The sequence below is a fragment of the Lepisosteus platostomus genome, chromosome 4, assembly GCF_059453375.1.
Source record: "Lepisosteus platostomus isolate fLepPlt1 chromosome 4, fLepPlt1.hap1, whole genome shotgun sequence".
NCBI classification, from domain to species: domain Eukaryota; kingdom Metazoa; phylum Chordata; class Actinopteri; order Semionotiformes; family Lepisosteidae; genus Lepisosteus; species Lepisosteus platostomus.
Window position 1 is genome coordinate 41916055 of NC_142614.1, and position 23346 is coordinate 41939400.

Sequence of the window (23346 nt, forward strand, 5' to 3'; positions counted from 1 at the left end):
GGGAGTTTGTATGTTCTCCCAGTGTTCAAGTGGGTTTCCTCCAGGTGCTCCAGTTTCTTTCCACAGTCCACAAACATACTGGTAGCTTAGTTGTTTGTGTGTCTGTGTCAGTATGTCCAGTCTACAAAGTGTTGTTCTATAAGCTACAGTATTTGTGTACAGTTAATGAATAGTTTAACTAATTATAACACTTTATCCTAATTAACCTGTTTGTGAACTTCAATGAGAAATCATCAAAATGTCTCCTGAGTGAACTGCTTTCAAAGGCACCTGAAAACATATTAGTAGAACCACTTGATTGTAATATCTTGATTAAGACCTTGCAAAACTGAAGCCTGGACAATATTCTTTGCATCATTGCCAGAGTTCTTATTGTAGAATACTAACTTTTGAGAGGGAGCCCTAAATATTTTTTACCATTAAAAACCACAATGGTTTAAAGAAAAAAAGAGAACAGAAAATTATAGCTCCTTTTATGCTTTTTTATTTAAATAAAACAAGGCTTCACCTTGCATCAAAGCCAGGAAAACAAGGAAAACAATATTATAGTGCTATATATACAATATAGCTTGTTTGGATTTCATTCTCATTCTCCCACCCAAAGAAGGCTCTACAGCCGAAACATTGTTTTTCTTTTCAGCATGGAATAAACTTTTACTAGTTCCTTTGCAGCGTACGCATGCTGACGCAGCTACCTACCTAAACTACTCCAATATAGCTGTACAACTGCAGCTCTTTAGGGCCAGAATCCAGTAGATTTCCTTGAGGTCTTTAAATTATTAACACCCGATACCTTTGTAAAGAGTTAAACTGGACCATTTAAAATAAACTCAATTTGGTCATTAAGAAAGTATGCAAACCAAGAGTGACAGCAGTTTTCCAGGATCAGTAAAATGATTTACAATTTAGGTGAAGTCGCAGTTGTAGGATAAATAAAGTATTTCTTTGCTTCAGAAAAGTAAAATATATAAGTCTTATTAGAGTTCCTTACCTTCCACAAGATGAAAACTATGGCAGCTAGCAGGAGCAGCCCTCCAATTATACTGCCAACAATCACTCCTACTGGAACTTCTCCTTTTTGGCCTGGTTTACTGATGGTAACTTGTATCTAGAGATTAGGACACAACTGGTCAGTTCTGATGTGGATAGCTGTTAGAGATTTTGATAAACAGCGTTATCAACTTTATTTCACAAGGTTATTCTCATTCTCAAGCCAGCAGCCATATCACCCTGCAACTCACAACTGGCAACCCACTGAAGCTAAGCAGGTGTGAGCCTGGTCAGTACCTGGATGGGAGACCTCCTGGGAAAAACTAAGGTTGCTGCTGGAAGAGGTGTTAGTGGGGCCAGCGGGGGGCGCTCACCCTGCGGTCCATGTGGGTCCTAATGCCCCAGTATAGTGACGGGGACACTATACTGTAAACAGGCCCCGTCCTTCGGATGAGACGTAAAACCGAGGTCCTGACTCTCTGTGGTCATTAAAAATCCCAGGGTGCTTCTCGAAAAGAGTAGGGGTGTAACCCTGGTGTCCTGGCCAAATTTCCAATTGGCCCTTACTAATCATGGCCTCCTAATAATCCCCCTCTATGAATTGGCTACATTACTCTGCTCTCCTCCCCACTGATAGCTGATGTGTGGTGAGCGTTCTGGCACTATGGCTGCCGTCGCATCATCCAGGTGGATGCTGCACATTGGTGGTGGTGGAGGGGAGTCCCCATTACCTGTAAAGCGCTTTGAGTGGAGTGTCCAGAAAAGCGCTATATAAGTGTAAGCAATTATTATTATTATTATTATTTTGAACCCAAATAGCAATGAATGTGTGCATGAGATTGTTGAAGCAAGCTTGTAATTCCACACATGGCCACAGAGTGTCATTGCAACCAAATAAAAATTGTCTTTACATGCACAAATATACTTCTACATGAAAATCAAATATTTTCAAGAGAAAATTAGACAGTCTTCAGAAGGGATTTAAATAGCATCAACAGAAGTCTTTAACTATAGGAAAAGAATGGACTTTTCCTGTACAGTTACGGATTATGCTGCTGTTAAACAGATAACATACCGGTAGTCTTTTCTGATTGATGATCAATAATTCTGGCTGTGAGGTTTCTATTTCTGCACTTACGGTAAGCTTCATAGACTGGAATGTTGACTGCCAAAAAACAAAATTAATATCATGTGTTAATGCATTGATAAATGTTCTCAAACTGTAATATACACATTAACAATGCAGTCTTTCAAAGTGATGAATCACATTTGTTTTGCAAAAGATGGAAAACAAATTAGAACAAGTTAGTAACAGAATCTATATAAATATTTACCAAACAAATATTATAGCAAATACTATTGTAAATACTTACAGAGGCAAATGTGCCGTTCCAAATCCTTGTTGTAATATTCAGAAAGTAGTGGCTTGTTCGTTTTAGATCTTTAATAAAACATTTCAGGAACACACATTTTGCATTATTGCAATCCTGCATGTGAGATAGAAAAACAATAATTAACTTAATTCTTTGCTGAGCATTTCAAAATTCAAGTCCCATAATTAAAAAGCAAGACTATGACATAATACAGTGTGTCATTGAAGTTACCTTTAGCTAAAGGACTAGGCAATAAAAAAAAACATGTAACTGAAATGAAACTTCTTTCATTGGTTCCTGCTTCATTGCATAGATTTTATAATACTATGCAGTAGTACTATTCTGAGCTGTACAGCTGCATCTCAGGCAAGTACACACTGAATTCTCTGCACTTGATTTCAGCAGGCAGTTCTCTGTTTTTGTGTTCTGCCTGTATTGGCTGCTATGATAATAGCTGAAACATGCTGTTTCAGTCAAAATCTATTTGGTACCTTCAGTTTTACAATGCAGGCAGTTACTGAATCATAAGTACCAGGTGAAGTCATGAAGGTACCAAAACATTTGTTTAAATAAATCTTACTGCTCATCTAATATCCACTCTGCTGAACTATTAGCTCAGTCTGTTTTAGAAACAATTTAAATCCTTGCAGACTTGAAATCTGCCTTTTCCTGCCTCTTATAAGTGGTGATAAGTCAATCCTTAACTACTTCTAGTATATTGAATTTTTTGCTTTATTTTTTTAAGTTTGTGAAAAAATGTTAGTACACAGACAAGCACTTTTTAGATAAAAACAATATATTGTATATGATATCCAATCAGCCAGCAGCCGTATCACTCTGCAACTCACAACTGACAACCCACTGAAGCTAAGCAGGTGTGAGCCTGGTCAGTACCTGGATGGGAGAACTCCTGGGAAAAACTAAGGTTGCTGCTGGAAGAGGTGTTAGTGGGGCCAGCAGGGGGTGCTCACCCTGCGGTCTGTGTGAATCCTAATGCCCCAGTACAGTGATGAGGACACTGTATTGTAAAAAGGTGCTATCCTCTGGATGATACATAAAATCGAGGTCCTGACACTCTGTGGTCATTAAAAATGCCAGGGTGTTTCTTGAAAAGAGTAGGGTTTAACCCTGGCATCCTGGCCAAATTTCCCATTGGCCCTTAGCAGTCATAGCCTCCTAATAATCCCCATCTATGAACTGGCTTCATTATTCTGTTCTCCTCCCCACTAATAGCTGATGTGTGGTGAGCGTTCTGGTGCTGTCGCATTATCCAGGTGGATGCTGCACATTGGTGGTGGTGGTGGAGGGGAGTCCCAATTACCTGTAAAGCGCTTTGAGTGGAGTGTCCAAAAAAGCGCTATATAAGTGTAAGAAATTAATAATTATTAATTATATGCAGCATGGTCTATTGGTTATGGGTGCATCACAGGAGCCTTGAATGTTCTCCGTGATATTATATTAACCCTCAACAAATTTGCACTTGTGCAGCCTTTTCATGCTGAGGATTACTCAATACATTTTAATTACTCAAAACAATTATAATTAATATAATTTAATCTCTGTATAGGAACTTTGTTTCATTCAAATGTGAATATTTTGGAGATGTCCAACTTGATTAAAGTCTAATACTTACCAGCTCCTCTGTTCCTCTGAAGCTCTCCTTTGAGAAAGAAGCAGTATAGGGCTTCTCTGTTATTTTCAGTGAGTTCACCAAACCACTTGTCTGGCAGCTCAAATCATTGCCCTGTAAGAGATGACCCAGACAATCGCTATCAACAAGCTTCAAAATACTCTGTAATTTAAATGGAAAAACCCCATCATTTTTCATAAAACCAGGATTGTAGAAGAAGATGAAACCTGAAATATAAATCATAATAGTACAGATCTTTAAATTACTTAATGGACATTTCTGAAATCATCCAAGATACCCTTTATTTCATATATACTGATATTTTGGATTGTTGCAATGGAATGTGAACTAATAATGCAACTACTAAACTACAGTATTCAGTAAGGCAGGATATTCAGTTTGAAATCAGACAGTGGATAGTGTACTGCAGTGGTTCTCAAACTGTGGTACCCGTACCAGCAGTGGTACGCGGAGTGCTGCCAGCCGGTACGCCATATGATCCATAGAACTTTGTTGTGTGCGCTGAAAAATCGGGACAGTTTTCATATTTTCTATTTTAATACGTGTCGAATACGCAGCCTACGTACTGCGATACAGTGCGTGCTAATCAGTGGACACAAGAGATTCATAGAATTATTGAAATTATATCAAAAGTACACTGATAGAGTGCGTTAAAATGAGCAGATGTTTTTCACTGCAATTAGCTGAGTCTGTAGTCAATTTGGCCAATTCACTCGATTACGTTAGATACGAGTTTGAGGGTACGTCCCATGAGGACTTTCTGTTCTGTAAGCCGCTACCAACAGGAACTACAGGAGAGCCCATATTTCAGCTTCTGAATTAATTTTTCGAAGAGAATGGCATCGACTGGATAAAATGTGTCGGAGTTTGTACAGATGGTGCTAGAGCGATGACAAGCCGACATAGCGGTGTAGTTGCACGAATTAAAGAGGTTGCTCCAGAAATGGACGCATTGCAACATTCACCGCGAGAGCTTTGCCATCAAGAAAATGCCTGACGATTTAAAATCTGTTAGACTCTGTTGTGAATTGTATCAAGGCTCGAAAAATGAATTCACATCTGCTTTGCTTGACTAAACAGGCTCACCCCTCTCACTGAAATGGTGCTTTTTTATTATTTTTATTTGTTGTTGTTACTGTTTTTTTCTGTAAAACGCTTTGAGAAGCCACATTTAAAGGCGCTATATCAAAGTTCATTATTATAATATTTATTATATGTATGTGTGAGTGTGTGTGCACGCACACTCATGTTGGTCATTGAGAATTTCTGGGGTTCCTATGAGAAGATGACTTGTAGGTGGTACTTGGATGCTTTGTTTGGATTAGGGGTGGTACTTGGTCCAAAAAGTTTGAGAACCACTGGTGTAGTGCATTCGCCTGGCACTGCGGCCGAAGAGCGCCCCGGCTAGGGTATGCGAAGAGGGGCAGGACGGGAGTAGTAGTAGGGCGGGAATTAGGAAAGCCGCTGACCAGTGCAGCTGACCCACTGTGAAATGGGTGTCCAGTCTGGGGAGATCGCCCGTTTTTGTGTAAATAGTTCCCTGGTTTCGCACCGTGTGTCGCTCTCTCTCTCCCGCTCTGGTTTTCGTTTTCTCTGCTGGCGTGCGGGCGCAGGTGTGTTGTGCTGGCTGTACCGAAGTTTAATAAAAGCGCTGTTTCTCTACTCAACGAGTGTCTGAATCACTGAATCCGTCCTCGCCGTTCCTGAATTTGCTACATTGGTGTTAGCAGCGGGATGGGATAGCCCTTCGCCGAGCATGGCAAATTAAGCAGGGGAGAGTGTAATGCATACGGCCGACATTGCAGGTTGTGTGAGCCGGTTTACCAGCGTGGTGATGTCACGACCCTATTAGATGTCTCCAGAAAGAAAAAAAAAAGCTAATTGTGGAAAATGTAAAAAATGACACATTATCATTTAAAGTTGTGCTCTGTTCATCATTTTTAAATTATCTATTAAGTCAGAAATAAGGGGACAACTTTTTAATAAATAAGTTAAGGAGAGACTGTTGTTGGAAAACCAGACTTAAATTAGGATTTTGCTGAACTTGTATGCAGAAAACTAAAAAGTCTAAATAAGCAAGCAGATTAAAGACATCAGTTATCACTGGCAATTAACAGCTCTACTAGAACAAAATCCAGGAGGCACAGTGGTCCTCCAGGATGAGTACTGGGCCTTGATGATGTGTGCTAGGTGCTGCACACACAGGGCTACAGGGCTGGAATTAGACACTGGAAACAGGGCCGGAGCCACTGGTCTACAGAGATACGGTACACTTTTGTCCCAGTGAGTACTAACTGACCCTCTAGCATTCATTGGCAATCCCCCAAAACAGCGGCGACAGGTTGTGTGTATGGATAGCCGATTTGCAGAAAAATATCCACTGCCATTTTCATATGGACATTGCAGTCAGTGACAAATTAAAAAAAGTGGGAATAATTACAACTTACCGTTCCAGTGCTGACTCCTGTTAAGTACAACAGTGGATTGTTTGCTTTAGTTGACACTGGCAGAGAAACTGTGAGGTAGGCCATGCTGATTGGAAAATTCACAGTGGACACCTTAAAGATAAAACAGATGATGATTTTCCAACTTCAAAAATACATTTAAGTATGTAGCGAATGTTGCAGATGGTAACAGATGGTGCAGCCTTTGTTTTTTGCAATTTCATGTTGAAGCAGTAGGGATCACCAAGAGGACCACATGTCCCTTAACCCTTTTTTGGTGCAACAGCCGTACCACAAATGACTAAGCACACCCAGAACGATAAGTGGTAAGAACAAATGTAAATGAGTGTCCTGGGCCTTTGGAAAAAAGGTAAAAAAACTGAAAATATGGGAGAGAATTAAGTAGTTTAGCTATCCAGTTGGTAGTCTTCCAAAAAGCATTTTGTATATTATGTATTCTTATGTGGAATTAGGGTTTTGTTAAATACTATTTTTTTTGCTCCCCAAATTAATGTTTAATAGTTAATATTCCATAAACAAAAAAACAAACAAAAAAAAACAGGGAATTCATAATTTTTAGTCTCATAAGGGACTGCACGATCTTTTCATAAACCTGAAATGTGATTCTTATAAGATGTATATCTTACTGGATATAAACACATATATTGGTATATGTTGATGCTTTAGGTATATGTATTGTATGATCTGGTACCACGTTTGGAATTCAGATATCATACATGTACACCACTGCTTCAGTACAACCACACAATGAATGGACAATAAAACTAGTGTTACAGACTAACTGATGCCTTTTATTTTCCACTCAGTACTTTTAATAGATCTTTTATATACTCACAAAACCCCTTGCGAATTTGATGTTTTTGTCTCTTGCATTTCCTATTTATTTCTAAATTGGATGGAAACTTGGAACTACCACATTCTTGTTTGTTTCTTAGTTTTATAATGAATGGATAATAAGACAAAGTTTTATTACTAACCTTTAGTGTGAAGCTGAATTCTGGACCGATATCATCAAAACTGTTCACTGCAGTTTGTATTAGGCTATCCTGGTTTATTACATAGAAATTTATATTGGTATCTCTGAAAAAAAGAAAACAAAACTAAGGTTTTGAGGGAGTTATGAGGATGAGATAACAGTGGTAAAAGTCTGAAATAAGATTGCTAATTTGATACTTGACACCATGCTTTATGGAGCAAATTAGGAAGCAGTCAAATTAACATTATTTTGGGAAACAAACTGAAGAATGAAAGCTTATTGTTTTTTTTTTGTCTATCCTTCTGTGGGGATGTAGGTGAGCAGTTAGCTGTTCCCATTGATACAGTAACCAAGATTCCAGAGCACTGTTCATAAGAATGGGGGTGTTACCCCATGTGTCACTGCTAAATTCCTCCTTGGGCTCTACCCTTCTTAAATTTCCCCCTGAATTCAACTGGTGAAGTAAACCTAATTTCTCCACTTGATCTGTAAGGGATTAATTATCTCAGGGGCACTTCCTTGTACCAGTACTACACAGTACAGGTAAGCATTCCATCAACTATGTTAACAATGGGTTACGTTATAGAGGAGATGCAAAGCTCTTAAGAAATCATCTTGAATAAGTTCACTGAAAAACTTATTCTAAGTGTTTAATTATCTAATACTTCTTAAAATTCAAAATATAGTCACACAAATAACTTAAGCTCATTATATAAAAAGTTAAAGTTAAAATGAATGTAAGATAAACTTAATTAAAAAGATAATAACATACACAAATGTGAAGAATATTTGACTTTGTAGCAAAGTTTTGGTACAATAGTAAAGGGGCACAATTGATTAACAGAAGTCAACATACCTAGTCAAAATAATTTCAGAGTCATACTGAAGAGGAAAGGAGATATTCATTGCATTATCGGTAGGATTGACTTCATCACTGTCACTGTTGGAGAAAAAAGGAAAAGTAGATTAAACTATTAATTACACTAAAGAGAAATAAGGAAAGAAATAGCGGCACATTACAGGTCCTACCTTAGAGCCACAAAGTTCACATAAGCCACATTCTGCAGTTGATCGAAGTTGAAATCAAAAGTGATCTCAAATGACACCTTTTTAACAAAATAAAAAATATTGATTAATTTGTGTGTAGATCAATTGTACTTTCATATTCAATACCCTGAAAGCTTTGTCATAAAGTTATTGTCACACCCTCTGCAGCCAGAGGGCGCTCCTTCTCTGTCCTGTCCCTAGTTTCCTGCCTGCTGTCCTTCCGGTCCCTCTCTTTCTCTTGGGCTATATATTTCCAGGTCTTGCACTCTGCCCTCGCTCAGCATTGACGTTCGGATGTCCTGAGACCCGCCTAGCACCAGGTCGCCCCACATCCGCTACCTGAGGGCATAGGTTTCTATACGGCACTCCTGAACTCTTTGCACTACGAGCACGGGCCTTTTTCCCGTTCCGCCGCTACACATATGGGTCTTTTTCCTCTCTCCTGCTCTCCACGGTTAGTCCCTTTGGACGTCCGTGACAGTTATGTAAGTTGCACTCTTGTTCATCTAAAAATACAAGAAATACTTTCAGTCACTACTTTCCAACAGTGGTGGCTCCTAAGGTGAGGTACAGGTTGCATGTGAGCAATCAAACTCTTTTTATTGATTGACCATATTTTAAACTAACTCATATATGTTGCCAGGGACTTCAATTATTGTATTTATTTTCATTTATTCGCTTATCTACTACTCTAGAAGCATTAAAAGGCATTAAAGGTGATGACAAACTCACCTTTTCTCCTTTCAGAAGTGCAGGGTATCCAACCTGACAGGATACAGTTTCTGTTGTCTCCAATGTGCATTTTACCCCAGAGCCATCAGTCTGTAATGCAAAAGCTGGTAAGATGTTGTTCCTTTAAATGCAGTCTACATGGGTAAGGACTGGGCATGGGGAACCTCCACTTGCCATCCTTTATCTAACCCCTTGTTCCAATACAGGGTCTTGGGGGAGCCGGAGCCTCTCCAGGCAACCAAGGGGCGCAAAGCGGGATACACCCTGGATGACATGCAAGTCCATTGCAGGGCAGACAGACAGGCACACACTCACACCAGGGCCAATTTTTCCAGCAGCCAGTTAACTACCAGTATGTCTTTACAAAGTTGGAGGAAACCAGAGCACCTGGAGGAAACCCATGCGAACGTAGGGAGAACATGTGAACTCCATGCAGATAGCACCCCAGGTCCAAAACTGAATCAAGGGCCCCAGCACTGTGAGCCAGCAATGCTAATCACTGCGCCACTATGCCACCCCATGGGGAACCTCTTTATGGATACATTTAATACTGTTGCACACAGAGTAGGGGTCAGAATGTAGTAGTGGCTAAAACATCTGGGCTAACGTGAAGGGATCAAGGGGAGAGTAATGCTCTTTGAGTCAATTTAACACTATACGAAGTGGGATGAGCTCTAGCCTGATGAGCTGCCTTGGTCAAGTAAATGTTAAACATCACAAAAGCATACATTTCCTGGGCACTGTGTAGTAATACCACTACCATAATTTAGATTAGAAATAAATACTTTGACATAATGCAAATGATTTCTTCGCCCATTACACCCTCACAATGAGAAGCATGGAAAAAGAAAGAGCACAACTGTGAATCCAAAAATATGAAAAAATAATAGGCAAATCAAAAAAGACGTCATATCCTAATCCACATTTCTGTCTATTCTTTCACCACTCCAGGATGCTTCAAACCCACAAAAGACACAAAAGGAGACACAGGGTTTTCAGAATTTCATCCAACCTTAACTCTCAATAGCATAATTGGTCCGTTAATTAAAATAAAATTGTCCTTCATTAGAGTTTCTTAAAATTAAAAGTTGTGAAGTTAAATGAAATTGCCAACAGTTTAACAACAAAAATCTATTAAAATGGTCCGATTAATAAAATATTGGTGTAGTTTGTGTAGTTAAGAGCTCTATTAAAATAAAAATCAGATTTCACCTTCTTGTTGTATTGTCAATGATCATGGTTCCACATGCCAAACTTTTTGTGAGAATGTTTTGTCAACACATTCTGCAGTGCCCTTCCCTGCCACATTGACAATACAGATGTATGACAATTAATATTCTTTTCAAAAAGTGGCTTAGATACACACTGTACTAAAATTATCTCAAGTTGTAGTGGACTTGTCTAGGTACACTCTCCTTTTTAGTGAATTACAACAAATAGGCCAACTCAAGGCCAAAGCTACATTGAAGTGGCTTAACAAGAAGAATGTCCTTGGATGGCCCCAGCCAAAGTCTGTCAATAGTCTTTGTCTTATCTGATGCACCCTTACATAAAAAAGGTTATAGTTCATGTGCTTTAAAAGAAAAAAAATATTTGCATTTAAAGAGTTGAAATTCTAAACCATGAAGAGTATTCCTCCTGCACGGTCTGACTTACCGAAGAGAAGAACAAGTTTTTGGAGTAAGTGGCAGTGATCTTTGCATTGTATGCATTTTCCTTCTTATTTTCCACTTCCACTGCAAAAGAGATCCGTCTGTTCTTGGAGCTCACGAGCAGTGGTGAAGTGCTAGAAAACAAAAGCACCACAAAGTTGTATTGACTCAAGAAGTATATTTCTTACTAGAAATATAATGTGTCCCAAGGTTTCTCTTTCACTGTTCAGTCAGAAGAAATCCAGTCAGTTTGGCTTGAGGAATCTGAATTCTGTACTTGTACCAGTTTCCCTCATTGTCCTCTACAAATTTGTGTTTTATCGGGTTTCTACAAAGTTCTAGAATGGTTAATTTCTATCAGACTTTATTCATCCTACCTTTTAGTTTAAAAAAAGTCACATTTCCTAAAGGTCCCCTCATAGTGAGAGAACGGGGTCATTAAAATATCTTAATATTTGTGAACTGTGAACGGCAATGTTTTACAAAAGTTAAGAGGGTTGAAATTTTTTTAAGAGATCCTTTGCAAAAATTGTTTTTCCATCTCAAATGACAAATGAACTTACATCCATCCTACTTCATTTCATATCCTGTGTTTTATGTCTGTACCATAAGCCTTGTGAGTTTTATTTATAACTATACACAACTGATTGCCTTCCAAGACATTTTTAAAAGAGGGCTCTGATTTAAAAGTTGTAAAAAATAGCGAATAAATTAGGCTTTTTTTATTGACCATCACTTGATTTTTGTGTACAACTATGTGCCAGTGATAGGAGAAATGAAACAAGCAGTATAGTCCAGAATAACAATTGATAACAACTGAAGAAAACAAATAATAAGAACTTCAGAGAAAACATCATAACTTCTTAACATTGAGCTGGGATTAACGTTTGTTTTTTTAAACAGGAAAAGGCTTAACCTTTGGCCCATATCTTTCTTTCTCACATTCAGTGTGAGGTCTGATAAACACAATTCATCGACTCCACAATCCATTGAAAAGGGAATCTGCAAACACATAAAAAACATACTGTGTGGATTACAATTTAGATGGAGATGATACACTAATAAACTAATTAGGTGTTAAAGGTGTCTATACCACAAATCATTGACAAAACTGCAACTCTGTCACTACAAATGTACCTCTCTTTCCTTCCTCTTTAAAAATGTAAAACACAGTGTTGACAAACAGTAAAAAAGTGTTTTAACTCATTCTGCATTGAACAGACAGTTGATAACACAAATAAAAAAGAACAGTTCCCTATTTATGATTCCAATGATCTCTAACTGAACATTATTCAGTATTTATAAGGAAGTAAATATTTAAACCCATAGTTTGAAGTCCTTATAACCAAAAATTTTCTACTCAAAATGTTAGCGCCAGCAAAACTCACAGAGAACTCCCAGGCACTGGGTGCATATACATTGAGCACGGGGTTGCCATTTGGATTCTGAAGAGCAATGTCAACTCGGACACCAATGGGTTTCATAACGTCAGGAGCCTCCTGTTTTTTTTATAAAAAGAGAATGATTTTACTCATTTTGAAATTAGCGTATATCCCTGTGCTCAACGTCTTTACTTATGAACTGCAAATTGCATAACACATGCACATCAACACTTTATTTCAATGATAGGTAGACATGGTATACTGTATGTGTGAGAGTGAGAAACAGAATCGAAAATAAATAGATATTGTGAAAATAAATCTCGCAAAAGTACTTGTGACTCACATTCTTAGACTTCCTTAGATTTCATGATATAATTGTGAGTGAACTGTTGAATCTGAGTGAGTGAACTGAACCTTTGAATCTGAAATGAGAAACTGGGCTGATTTTTTTTAGAAATCTCAACTTGAGGTATATAAAGGCTATATGCTCTTGTGAATGATAAAAAAGCTTAATTTATTTTTTACATTGATTGAGAGTCTTAATCTAGTGTTTTTATCTTGGGTGACCACCTATGCATTGTATGAAAGGGTCTAAAGGGTCTGTAAAGGGTCTTGACAAGCCAGAGCCATTCCTCTAATCGAAGGGTGCTAGATAAGACTGAGTGTGGCAAGATTATCAGTCTATCACAGTGCTTCTGTGACACAGACATACAGTACAATTATATACACACACGTACACTTTAGACACACCAATTAACAAGCATGTCTTGGCAGGTTGGAGGAAACTGGAGAACCACAGAAAACTTATGTGAACACAGGGAGAATATGCAAACACCACCCTTAACTAAGGTGGCTGTAGTGAACCGAACATATACAAACTCATAGCAGCAAAATACTGAACAGTGCATTTATTTGGTATAAATAAATATTTCAATAGATATACAAAAAAAAGACTCCTGACCCAGACTCCTATCAAATTCATCACCACAAACTCACACTGTCGTCAAAATACCACTAATTAGGCCTATGTGAGAATGTGTACCTAACCACCACCAATTACCTAACTCCCACACAGCCTCTTTATAGTCTGACCTGCTACATCCACTTCAAAGGCATCTTAGAACAGAACATTTAATGTATATTATTTGTCACAGTTAAGTAAAATTATTTTTTCACTTACCTGAACATATACTGTATATTTTTCACAAATGTCTTCACTCTGAATGTGAACATTTTTCTGCCAAAGCCGTTCATTGTTTTTGAGGAACAAACCTCTTGAACTCACTCGAGTAGACTGGAGATCTGCATCAAGTGTTAAGTTGTACTGTATGGCTAAAAAGGAAAGGAATGCTTTGAGAGTCTAAACATAAAATTTAATTTAATTAATTAATTTAATTTAATTGTAAAGAACCAAGGACAGAGCAGGAGTGAGATAAAATGCTGACTATTGTAGTGATCTGAACAGTGTGAATAAATAGTTAAATACAAACAAGAGGGCACAACTGGAAACTACAGTATGTGGATGTGCATTTAAAATGGAAGACAGGGGGCTCTTGTTTACCCAAAGGGCTGTGGGAGCATGTAACACGATACCCAGCCATGTTGTTGTCATTAATACCCTAGTTTTTTTAAAGAAGCAGCTGGATGAGATCCTTCATTCAAATAGCTACTAATTACCAAATGGGCTTGATAGGCCGAATGGCCTCCTCTCGTTTGTAACCTTGCTTCTGTTATTATAATGTTTTTGATTGATTAACAAGAAGTTTATTTGAAAAAAATATCTTATATAAACATTGATAAACAATGTTATCCCTTTCAAAAAGTCAGAACAATGTGCTCTTACCTACAGGACCAATGGGTGTTTTGGGACTAAACAAAGCCCTGAAGCACACTCTGGTGTCGAAACAGAAGAGTTTTCTCCCATTTATGTCACAGTTCTTGTCAAGAATGCTGATTTTATCGGGTGTGAAAGTTGTGTTTACATTTACTGTGGCTAGTCTTCGTGACCTAAAATAAAATTGACATGATTAAATGTTGTAAGTAGCCTTTTTGCATGAACTCACAGTTGCTGAAATAAAGACTATGTATAAGACATTGGAAATAAACAAACAGTACTTTGGAAATGCTACATATATATTACTAAGTGGCATTAAAAACACAACAAATGTTATAGGTTTGCACTATGTCCTGGCTTGGCTATATTATAATGTCTGTTGTCAGAATTTATTGTCCATGTCAGTCATTTGTGCATCTTTTATTTTAATGTATTTGATTAAAAAAAATAATATTTTTTTATTTTCTCTTTCTTTAATGTTATTGAGTACAGCTGAACATGTAAGCATTCCAATACACTTGTTGTATATGGTTAATAAGGAAATATTGAAGAATCTTGAAAATCTTGAAAGGTTCCAATACTAATTTGTCATTCAATACTAATTTGTTTTCAATGCCTCTCAGTACATTATCTTTCATATGACTACATGGATAAAACACCACTTAACACATGGGTTAGCATTTCATTGGTCAATATAACTTTTTTGGCAAAAGTCACAATACTGGAACTGAAATGATCTACAGTAGCTCTGTAATATAAAACTCAGACGCTGCTCTTCTCTTTGCTTGCTCTCTGTAATAAAAGCTAAGAAAAACTCCAGCTCCTGTAATTCATGGAAGCTAATTGAAATATCTGGTAAATATCATTTAACACCCTTGTAAAGCAGCAGCTCACAGCATTTGCAGCATGTGCACTGAAGAAAACTGCAAATGACATTACAAGAAACATAAGCACAGAAGTATTATTTGAAAAATAATAAGCAGCCATATCACCCTGCAACTCACAACTGGCAACCCACTGAAGCTAAGCAGGTGTGAGCCTGGTCAGTACCTGGATGGGAGACCTCCTGGGAAAAACTAAGGTTGCTGCTGGAAGAGGTGTTAGTGGGGCCAGCAGGGGGCGCTCACCCTGTGGTCCATATGGGTCCTAATGCCCCAGTATAGTGATGGGGACACTATACTGTAAACAGGCGCTGTCCTTCGGATGAGATGTAAAACTGAGGTCCTGACTCTCTGTGGTCATTAAAAATCCCAGGGCGCTTCTCGAAAAGAGTAGGGGTGTAACCCCGGTGTCCTGGCCAAATTTCCAATTGGCCCTTACCAATCATGGCCTCCTAATAATCCCTCTCTATGAATTGGCTACATTACTCTGCTCTCCTCCCCACTGATAGCTGATGTGTGGTGAGCGTTCTGGCGCACTATGGCTGCCGTCGCATCATCCAGGTGGATGCCGCACATTGGTGGTGGTGGAGGGGAGTCCCCATTACCTGTAAAGCTCTTTGAGTGGAGTGTCCAGAAAAGCGCTATATAAGTGTAAGCAATTATTATTATTAAGTAACTTACCAGAGCTGAATCACATTCCCATAAGCTCCAACAGACACATCTGGGATTGTGTCCTCGTTCAAATCTCCATAGGCATCAAGAGACCTACCAAAGTACTGCAACTTTGGATCTAGTTCAGATCCTAATATTTTCTGAAAACAAACATTTGCAGTGTTATACTGTACATTACAAAAGCAGAGAAAAAAAACAAAACTAAATATTATTTCTGTTACACCAGCAAACAAGGGCTTCACAGTGTTAGGGCATTTAACTCCAGCAACATGTATTCAATTCCTGCCTCAGATACAGTACCTGTTTGTGTGAAATCTGCATGACCTCCCATGAGTTGACATGACTGGCTATCTAAAAGCTCCTTGAAGAAGCAATGACTCCCAACACGTTAATCTGTGCTGTTAAAATTAAATTGGGCTTTTTTGTTTCTGAGATATATTACTTTTTTTATTTGGGGAGTGACTCAGCCCATTAAATTTAACCCTGGACAAACAGCACAAACTGCGCCTCCTAATTCATTGGTTTATGCCCGTTAGTTTTGCTAAAAGCAGTGCTTTGCTTTAATTTGTGAGATTTTAAAAATTTGGTTTTAGAGAAGTGATGTCATTTCTCCTAAATAATTTTATATTCAAACTGAATCGGAGGAGAAGATTCTGATTTTGGGAAAGCACTTCCCACAAAATAGCCCCACCTTGGGTAAGAAGACAAGTATTTGTATAGTTTATAATAACCATAGCTTGCATAAATGCTCTATTGTTGGGTGAGTTGAGTGATTTCACACCCCTCCAAAAAAAGCTACGGTATATAGCTCAGAAAAAAAAAGAAGAACTGATACTACATCTCTCAGCTCTCAAAGACTCAGCGCCTCCCTGCAGCCTCTGGGGAGGTTGCAGGCCTGAGTTGCTGTCTGTGAGGGATATGCTTCGCCTACAATCAGCACTGATCATCCTGTAGGGATTGGAGGAAATGTTCCTTTCCTCCAATCAGCACCTAATACTCCCGTACAGATCGGTATTATCTGTGAGGGACACGACTCCTCCAATCAGCACTGATCCTCCAGTACAGAGCTGTGCTGTCTGTGAGGGACAAGACGATCCTCCAGTACAGGGCTGTTCTGTCTGTGAGGGACACGACTGTCCTCCAATCAGCACTGACCCTGCAGTAATGTGTGGAAGACCCTGCTGTGATGTGTAAGAAGACAAGTGCTTGGAAGGAAATCTGCCCACACATCCTCATGCTCCCCCACAAGCAGTCAAGGGGTTCATACAGTAGTTGCAATCCAAGATGTGAAAGAAAATGGCTTCTGGAAAAACTAGCCTTGATTTAAGCATATGTGTGTTTGTGTTTGTGTATCTGTGTGTCCTGTGATGGACTGGAGTCCCGTCCAGGCCTTATCTCTGGCTCCCCTGCGACACTGAATTGGATGAGGATGGAATGCTATTGAATTCATTACAATAAAATTGTCCCAAGTATTTAATGAATAAAGTAAAGGGACCAAGAATGGCACTGAGCTGAACTGGAGAAGGCCTGTTTTTAAAGCAATTTCCAATTTTCTTGAAAAGCAATATTTTGTACTCTAAAGATAATGAAACAAAAATGACTAATTATCATCAATGGTAATTTAATTCAATAGGTCAAGTCAACTTGACAGAAGTTGGTTCCTTAAATCCAGAATATTTAGAATACTGTGCTGACATAATTTGAAAAAGCTTAGTTATTCAGCACACAGCCCTCACCTGTGAAGCCTGTTTCCGTATGGTTATTTGGTCTCCATTGTATATGTAAATGACGCCCCTGTTATCATCTTCTAATGGAGCCCCCACTATAACATCATTGAATCCATCTAGGTTCAGGTCAGGAACAGCAGTAATGGCCATACCAAAGCGAGCATTCTCAAAGCTTGATGGTCCTTGCAGGAAGCCTTGCTGGCTTAAAATGCCCTAGAAATAATAACAAGAACATTAGCAATCATTAATTAAAAATAAAAAAACAGTTTTTATTAACACACTAAGTGCAACTCTTTTACAAAATCTTAATATGTACATCTCAATATATAGTGCTCTATGATGTGTTAAGCATTAAATCATGTGTAAGACATACTGTATGACATTTCTTCTATGTACTGTACATCGAGTGCTTGTTTGTTTTTGACCGCTTCCTTCCCTGAGTGGGTACACTTGCCGATGGACAGTGCAGTGAAGAAACATGATAGCCACAAGGAATATAAAAAAGTCCATGAAGTACTTTCTTTTTTCTAAAATAGGTCTGGACCGCAAACAAAATTACTTGCTTCACCTTTGTAACGGAGAAGACATACACCTTTCCCTTTTCTTTTTTCAAATCACTCATATACATGGGAGCACCAACCAACAGCACATCTGTTCTGGAGTCCCTGTTGACGTCCACTGAGCACAGGACGCTACCAAAATAGGAACCAATCTGGGAAATAAAAACAAATTAAAGTTCACACACAAAATTACAAAAGGTATGTTTTTGATGCTGTAAGCTTTCAATACCCAAGATTGTCTTAATCCAACAATATCAACTACAAAAAATGTAATCAAATTGCAGAATATTATCATCATGTTGTGGATACTGTATATTTCTGCAGTGTTACAGTTAATCCTTTTTTAACATTTTATTTTGGCTTTAACTTTTAAAAACATATTCTTGTATGATCTTAAAACTATCCTCCAATCTTAAAAAAGGAAAGCATACATTTTGTATAGTTTGTCCTCTTACAAATTGCCTTAAGTGCCAAAATGCCTTATAAACAATGAGAAAATAAGGATATATATTATCAGATGATACAATCTTTCACATTATGAACTAAGAACATCTCGTGTTGTTTGTTGTTATTTTTACAGCCTTTCACAGCCAAGTAATATACTGTAAATTATCATTACACTCTTTATAATGTGGGAGTTGCAGATTCTACTGTATATCATATGATGTATATGACAGAGTAGGAGAAAAAGATCACGCACAATCTTTTCAAGAAGAAGGGGAACATCTGCTCACCTGTTCTCCTCTTTGTGAGTCTATAACTTTAGGCTGGTGCTGACTGTCTATGTTGTAAACAACCACTTGACCAGTGTGATTGGAACGAGGAGCTCCAGCAACATAGTACTCAGCATTGCCATCAGTCAGTGTGGTCACTGAATAGCCTGATCAAGCAATAACACAAATACAGTTAAGTATCACGGAAAAAGTGTGCAAATCACAGGACAAACATGAAAAATGAATTCAATCAACATGATAACTTCAATAAATTCTAATCTAGTATAAAATCTGACTTTTTATAACCAAAAGTTTCATTTAAACTCTAGAATTCATATATCTGAATTATGTTCCTTTTTAAACATCATGTCACCTTCTGAATGATAATGAAAAATAGCTACATGTACAGTATATAGCACAAAATGGTTACACTACATTTTGTATTCAAAGTAATATCACGAAGTAATGAAAAATAAATAAGAGAGACTTAATAATAAGGGGATTACCAAGCAAAGAGCTGTGGTTTCTGTCTTCAAGGATTTTCTCAAATGCTTGCCGGGGAAAAATGTCAGATTTCTGGGCAGTTTGATGAACAACAGTTCCACTCCATGCATAGGCTCCTACAGCACCTAACATCATGACATCCTGTGGAGGAGGACGACTGATAGTGATAGTGAGGAGACTCAGAATATCTGTCCATTACTTAAATCATAATTTTTCTATATTCTAAGAGATATTCTATTTTAAGAAATATTGTAAAATAATCTAAAGTAATGCATACTCCAATACTTATTCAATGATCTTGTGTAGTTTTAAAGTACAAGACTTTAAGATTCAGCCTCACTGTAGTGAGGTATCTAACTTTAAAGGACACAGTTGTTGGGAGTCTGAGATCACAGTATGGTACTGTGGAGTGTCCTTGAACATATTAGACACATCTAAAAGTGGAATGATACCTCACCATTTCCTTCTTCTTTTTAAAAATATTTTGTCTGAAAGAGGGTTTTTCCTTCAACTAAGTTTTTTTCTTCTAATTATAATTATATATATTGTTATATGTTCTGCTATAAATATAAATGATTAATGCCGACAATTCCAATTTAGCTATGAGCATTCATACGTTCCTTGCATGATCTGAGTCAGAAACATTTGTTTGATTAAGTAATGTCAGATTTTAACTCTTAGTATACTCCAAAGCCAACGGTTTTCTATTAACCAATAGAAAACTGTTAAGCATGCTCCTAAGAAAAAAAACATGCTTCAGTATTCCTTTAAAAATGAAACATATCAAAAGTCCAGACTGATATTTGGCTACATACTGGTGGATGTGGCCTCTTCTGATAGTATATATTTTATTTTTAATTTCAAAACAAGGAAGTAAAATCACACCTACATTGTTATCAATACTACAAATGCCTTAGGTTATCAATAAAATTGCATTACATAATTGTACCAAGGTAATACTCTGAAAAGCACAACTTATTTTTAAGGAGTATTTATAACTTATTAAGTTTAATGCAAAAATCTTAGAATATGTTGAACAGTCATATTAATGGGAAAAGCATAATGTAAAAAAAGTCCCTGCTTTAAATCTGTAGTTGTTTATACAGATAATAAATTATCCTACCTGTTTGTTGGAATAGTGAGCACTAAATCCAACTTGTGACATTTCCATTTGAAAATTTTCGCCAGCCTTTCCAGTTCCTAGTAAAGAAATAAAATACAGTTAATAACATGCGACTTTGATTTCACATTTGTGTTGTTTTGTTTCCAATACAAGCTCCTGATGAAATAGAGGGCAATCAGTGGGAATAAATAACCATCTTTGTGCCTGAAAATTTACAAATGTTTCAGTTTTTATAGAGGTACACATTCACAAATGTGTTCATAAATGTTTCAATTTAGGTGCAATCTGGAAGTTATTATTAATAATATTAATAGTGAATTAACATAAATGTGTTAGCAAACGTGAATATTGTCAATGGCAGAAGTAAAAACAAGTTTTAAAATGAAATCATATATACAGTATATATATTTATAATTATAATCTAGAATTAAAAAGGCCACTGAAACACGTAATGAAATGTGCAAAAGGGTCTGCTTTTAATCCCACCCAACACGCAAGTTATACTTTTAACAAATTGTCTCTGGAGTGTTCAGTGCTTTCTTTACGTGTTGCTTAATTGCAGTGGGGGGAGGGTGTGTGGTGGAAAGTTTAAGCTGCAATTGAATTTGCACTCTCTGGTTCTTGTCTAAAGAAAGCTTTGGAGGAGTATACAACCATTTTCATTTTCATTTTTATTTAAAAAAAGTGAGAGTGAAGTCAGACTGATGGCTGCAGCGAATCCCTGATAAAGGGAGAGTGTTATACATGTAGAATCAATTCTGGATCTGATTGCATATTTAAAGAGATGTGAAGATGGTGCAATAACTGCAGAAAGAACAGCATAGGATGAAAGAGGCATGTCCAGAGTGCTGGACATACCTGTTCGTGCCCAAGTGGCAGTCACACCACTGCCCCCCATCAAAATATAACTACTACTGTTTTTTTTCAGTAATTAACCACTGGGGAACTGCAATGCTATTTTTATATTTTTGGGTTAGAAACAATCAGCATTGATGAGTGCATTTCAAAAGTAAAATATACACAATAACTTAACAATTTACTTAAAATTAAAATTTGCAGATATGCATAGCGTCATATTATACGCTTCACAATGAGGCAAAAAACCTGTGACCTGAAGTGGCCATATTACATTATAAAGAAGCAGGCTGGTGAATACGTCTCTTTTACGCCAAATAGAAATATTGCTCTCGACTTCAAGATGGTTTTACCGATAAATGAGCCTTACTTGTTAGGGTTAGGGTCATACGATACATTGCATTACATTAGTAATTACACTGACTATTAAACAGGAAGGGCCGCACATGTCACAATTCACAGGAACTCCCACTCTTGCCCATGGGTTTGCAACAACATGGAGACTTGCAGTACTTACACAAAGTTCACAATTTTGTGCTGAATTCAAAATTTGCTATTTGCTTTTTTCTAAACTGTCAATGAATTTATTTAATACTGAGATTCAATAACTGGTCCAAGAAATTGGGACTGTAGTTCCCCTTTAAAATGTACTCGAAATTCCAGAAATCCTTTAGTGAGTCATTAATTTTCACTCACCTTCTATATTAAAGATTCGTTCTCCAAGGGTCCCTGCAATTTCTAAGAGGGCTTCTTCAGCTGACACATTGAAAAAGTACCTCTCTGTTGGGGTACTTGCAATAGACTTGATTTCATCAATAAGATTTTTGGTGTCAATGTCATTTCTTAAATAATATCCTAAGACCTAGAAAAAGGAACCAGAAATACAGGTATTTTGTAAGGCTAAAACATGACTGGAATCAATATGAACAAAAAATAAAAACAAGCAAATAAAAACATGTATGGACAGACCTGATCTTTATGGCTTTATTACATAGACATTAATTAACCGCTAAACCAGATTAAATTAAAGATAGCATTTTATTATTTTATTCATATTGCACCAAAGTGCAAACACATTTTATGTTTAATCCATATCACACCCTATGTTCACAAGATTAAAATATATATCTTATGCACCAGTAATTTTAATCAAGTGTAAGTTGATTGCATTGGGTCTGAAGTATTCAGACCTGTGACCTCAATATCTGATGGAAGTTTTTTTGGGGAAAGTTTTTAACAACTTTGTACACCAGTTTGGTGCAACATTTCACCACTGCACTGCAGATTAGCTCAAGCAAGTTTTCCTCTAGCGTTTTCCTGCTCTGCCTATTTTCCCTTCAGTCCTAACAAGCTTTCCAGTCCCTGCTGATTGTAAGCATCTCCATAACATGAATCTGTGAGAAGAATGTATGACTGTAATGATGGTACTGACTGGGAAATGTTCTGTGTCAAATTTCACACTTTGCATTTACAGTGGTGTGAAAAAGTGTTTGCCCCCTTCCTGATTTCTTTTTTTTTTGCATGTTTGTCACACTGAAATGTTTCAGATCATCAAACAAATTGAAATATTAGACAAAGATAACACAAGTAAACACAAAATGCAGTTTTTAAATTAAGGTTTTTATTATTAAGGGGAAAAAAAATCCAAACTTACATGGCCCTGTGTGAAAAAGTGATTGCCCCCTAAACTTAATAACTGGTTGGGCCACCCTTAGCAGCAACAACTGCAATCAAGCGTTTGCGATAACTGGCAATGAGTCTTTTACAGCGCTGTGGAGGGATTTTGGCCCACTCATCTTTGCAGAATTGTTGTAATTCAGCCACATTGGAGGGTTTTCAAGCCTTAACCGCTTTTTTAAGGTCACGCCACAACATCTCAATCGGATTCAGGTCAGGACTTTGACTAGGCCACTCCAAAGTCTTCATTTTGTTTTTCTTTAGCCATTCAGAGGTGGACTTGCTGGTGTGTTTTGGATCATTGTCCTGCTGCAGAACCCAAGTGCACTTCAGCTTGAGGTCACGAACAGATGGCCGGACATTCACCTTCAGGATTTCTTGGTAGACAGCAGAATTCATGGTTCCATTTACCACAGCAAGTCTTCCAGGTCCTGAAGAAGCAAAACAGCCCCAGACCATCACATTACCACCACCATATTTTACTGTTGGTATGATGTTCCTTTTCTGAAATGCTGTGTTACTGTTATGCCAG

The 23346-nt window shown here is 37.5% G+C and overlaps 1 protein-coding gene across 1 annotated transcript in view; it reads right to left on the reverse strand.

Moving 5' to 3' along the window:
* The window catches only part of LOC148673185 (integrin alpha-2-like), a 51725-nt gene that overhangs the window by 750 nt on the left and 27629 nt on the right, over positions 1-23346 (reverse strand). The window contains exons 9-29 of the mRNA XM_088629520.1: positions 21834-21999; positions 20283-20359; positions 19162-19300; positions 18677-18822; positions 17951-18094; positions 17392-17595; positions 15665-15795; positions 14112-14275; positions 13449-13600; positions 12275-12385; positions 11803-11888; positions 10891-11020; positions 9235-9324; positions 8485-8561; positions 8312-8395; positions 7457-7559; positions 6462-6572; positions 3997-4107; positions 2364-2477; positions 2066-2155; positions 992-1108 (exon numbers count right to left, since the gene is read on the reverse strand). Coding sequence (XP_088485646.1) covers positions 992-1108; positions 2066-2155; positions 2364-2477; positions 3997-4107; positions 6462-6572; positions 7457-7559; positions 8312-8395; positions 8485-8561; positions 9235-9324; positions 10891-11020; positions 11803-11888; positions 12275-12385; positions 13449-13600; positions 14112-14275; positions 15665-15795; positions 17392-17595; positions 17951-18094; positions 18677-18822; positions 19162-19300; positions 20283-20359; positions 21834-21999 — 2547 coding nt within the window. The remainder of the gene's footprint in view (positions 1-991; positions 1109-2065; positions 2156-2363; positions 2478-3996; positions 4108-6461; positions 6573-7456; positions 7560-8311; positions 8396-8484; positions 8562-9234; positions 9325-10890; positions 11021-11802; positions 11889-12274; positions 12386-13448; positions 13601-14111; positions 14276-15664; positions 15796-17391; positions 17596-17950; positions 18095-18676; positions 18823-19161; positions 19301-20282; positions 20360-21833; positions 22000-23346) is intronic.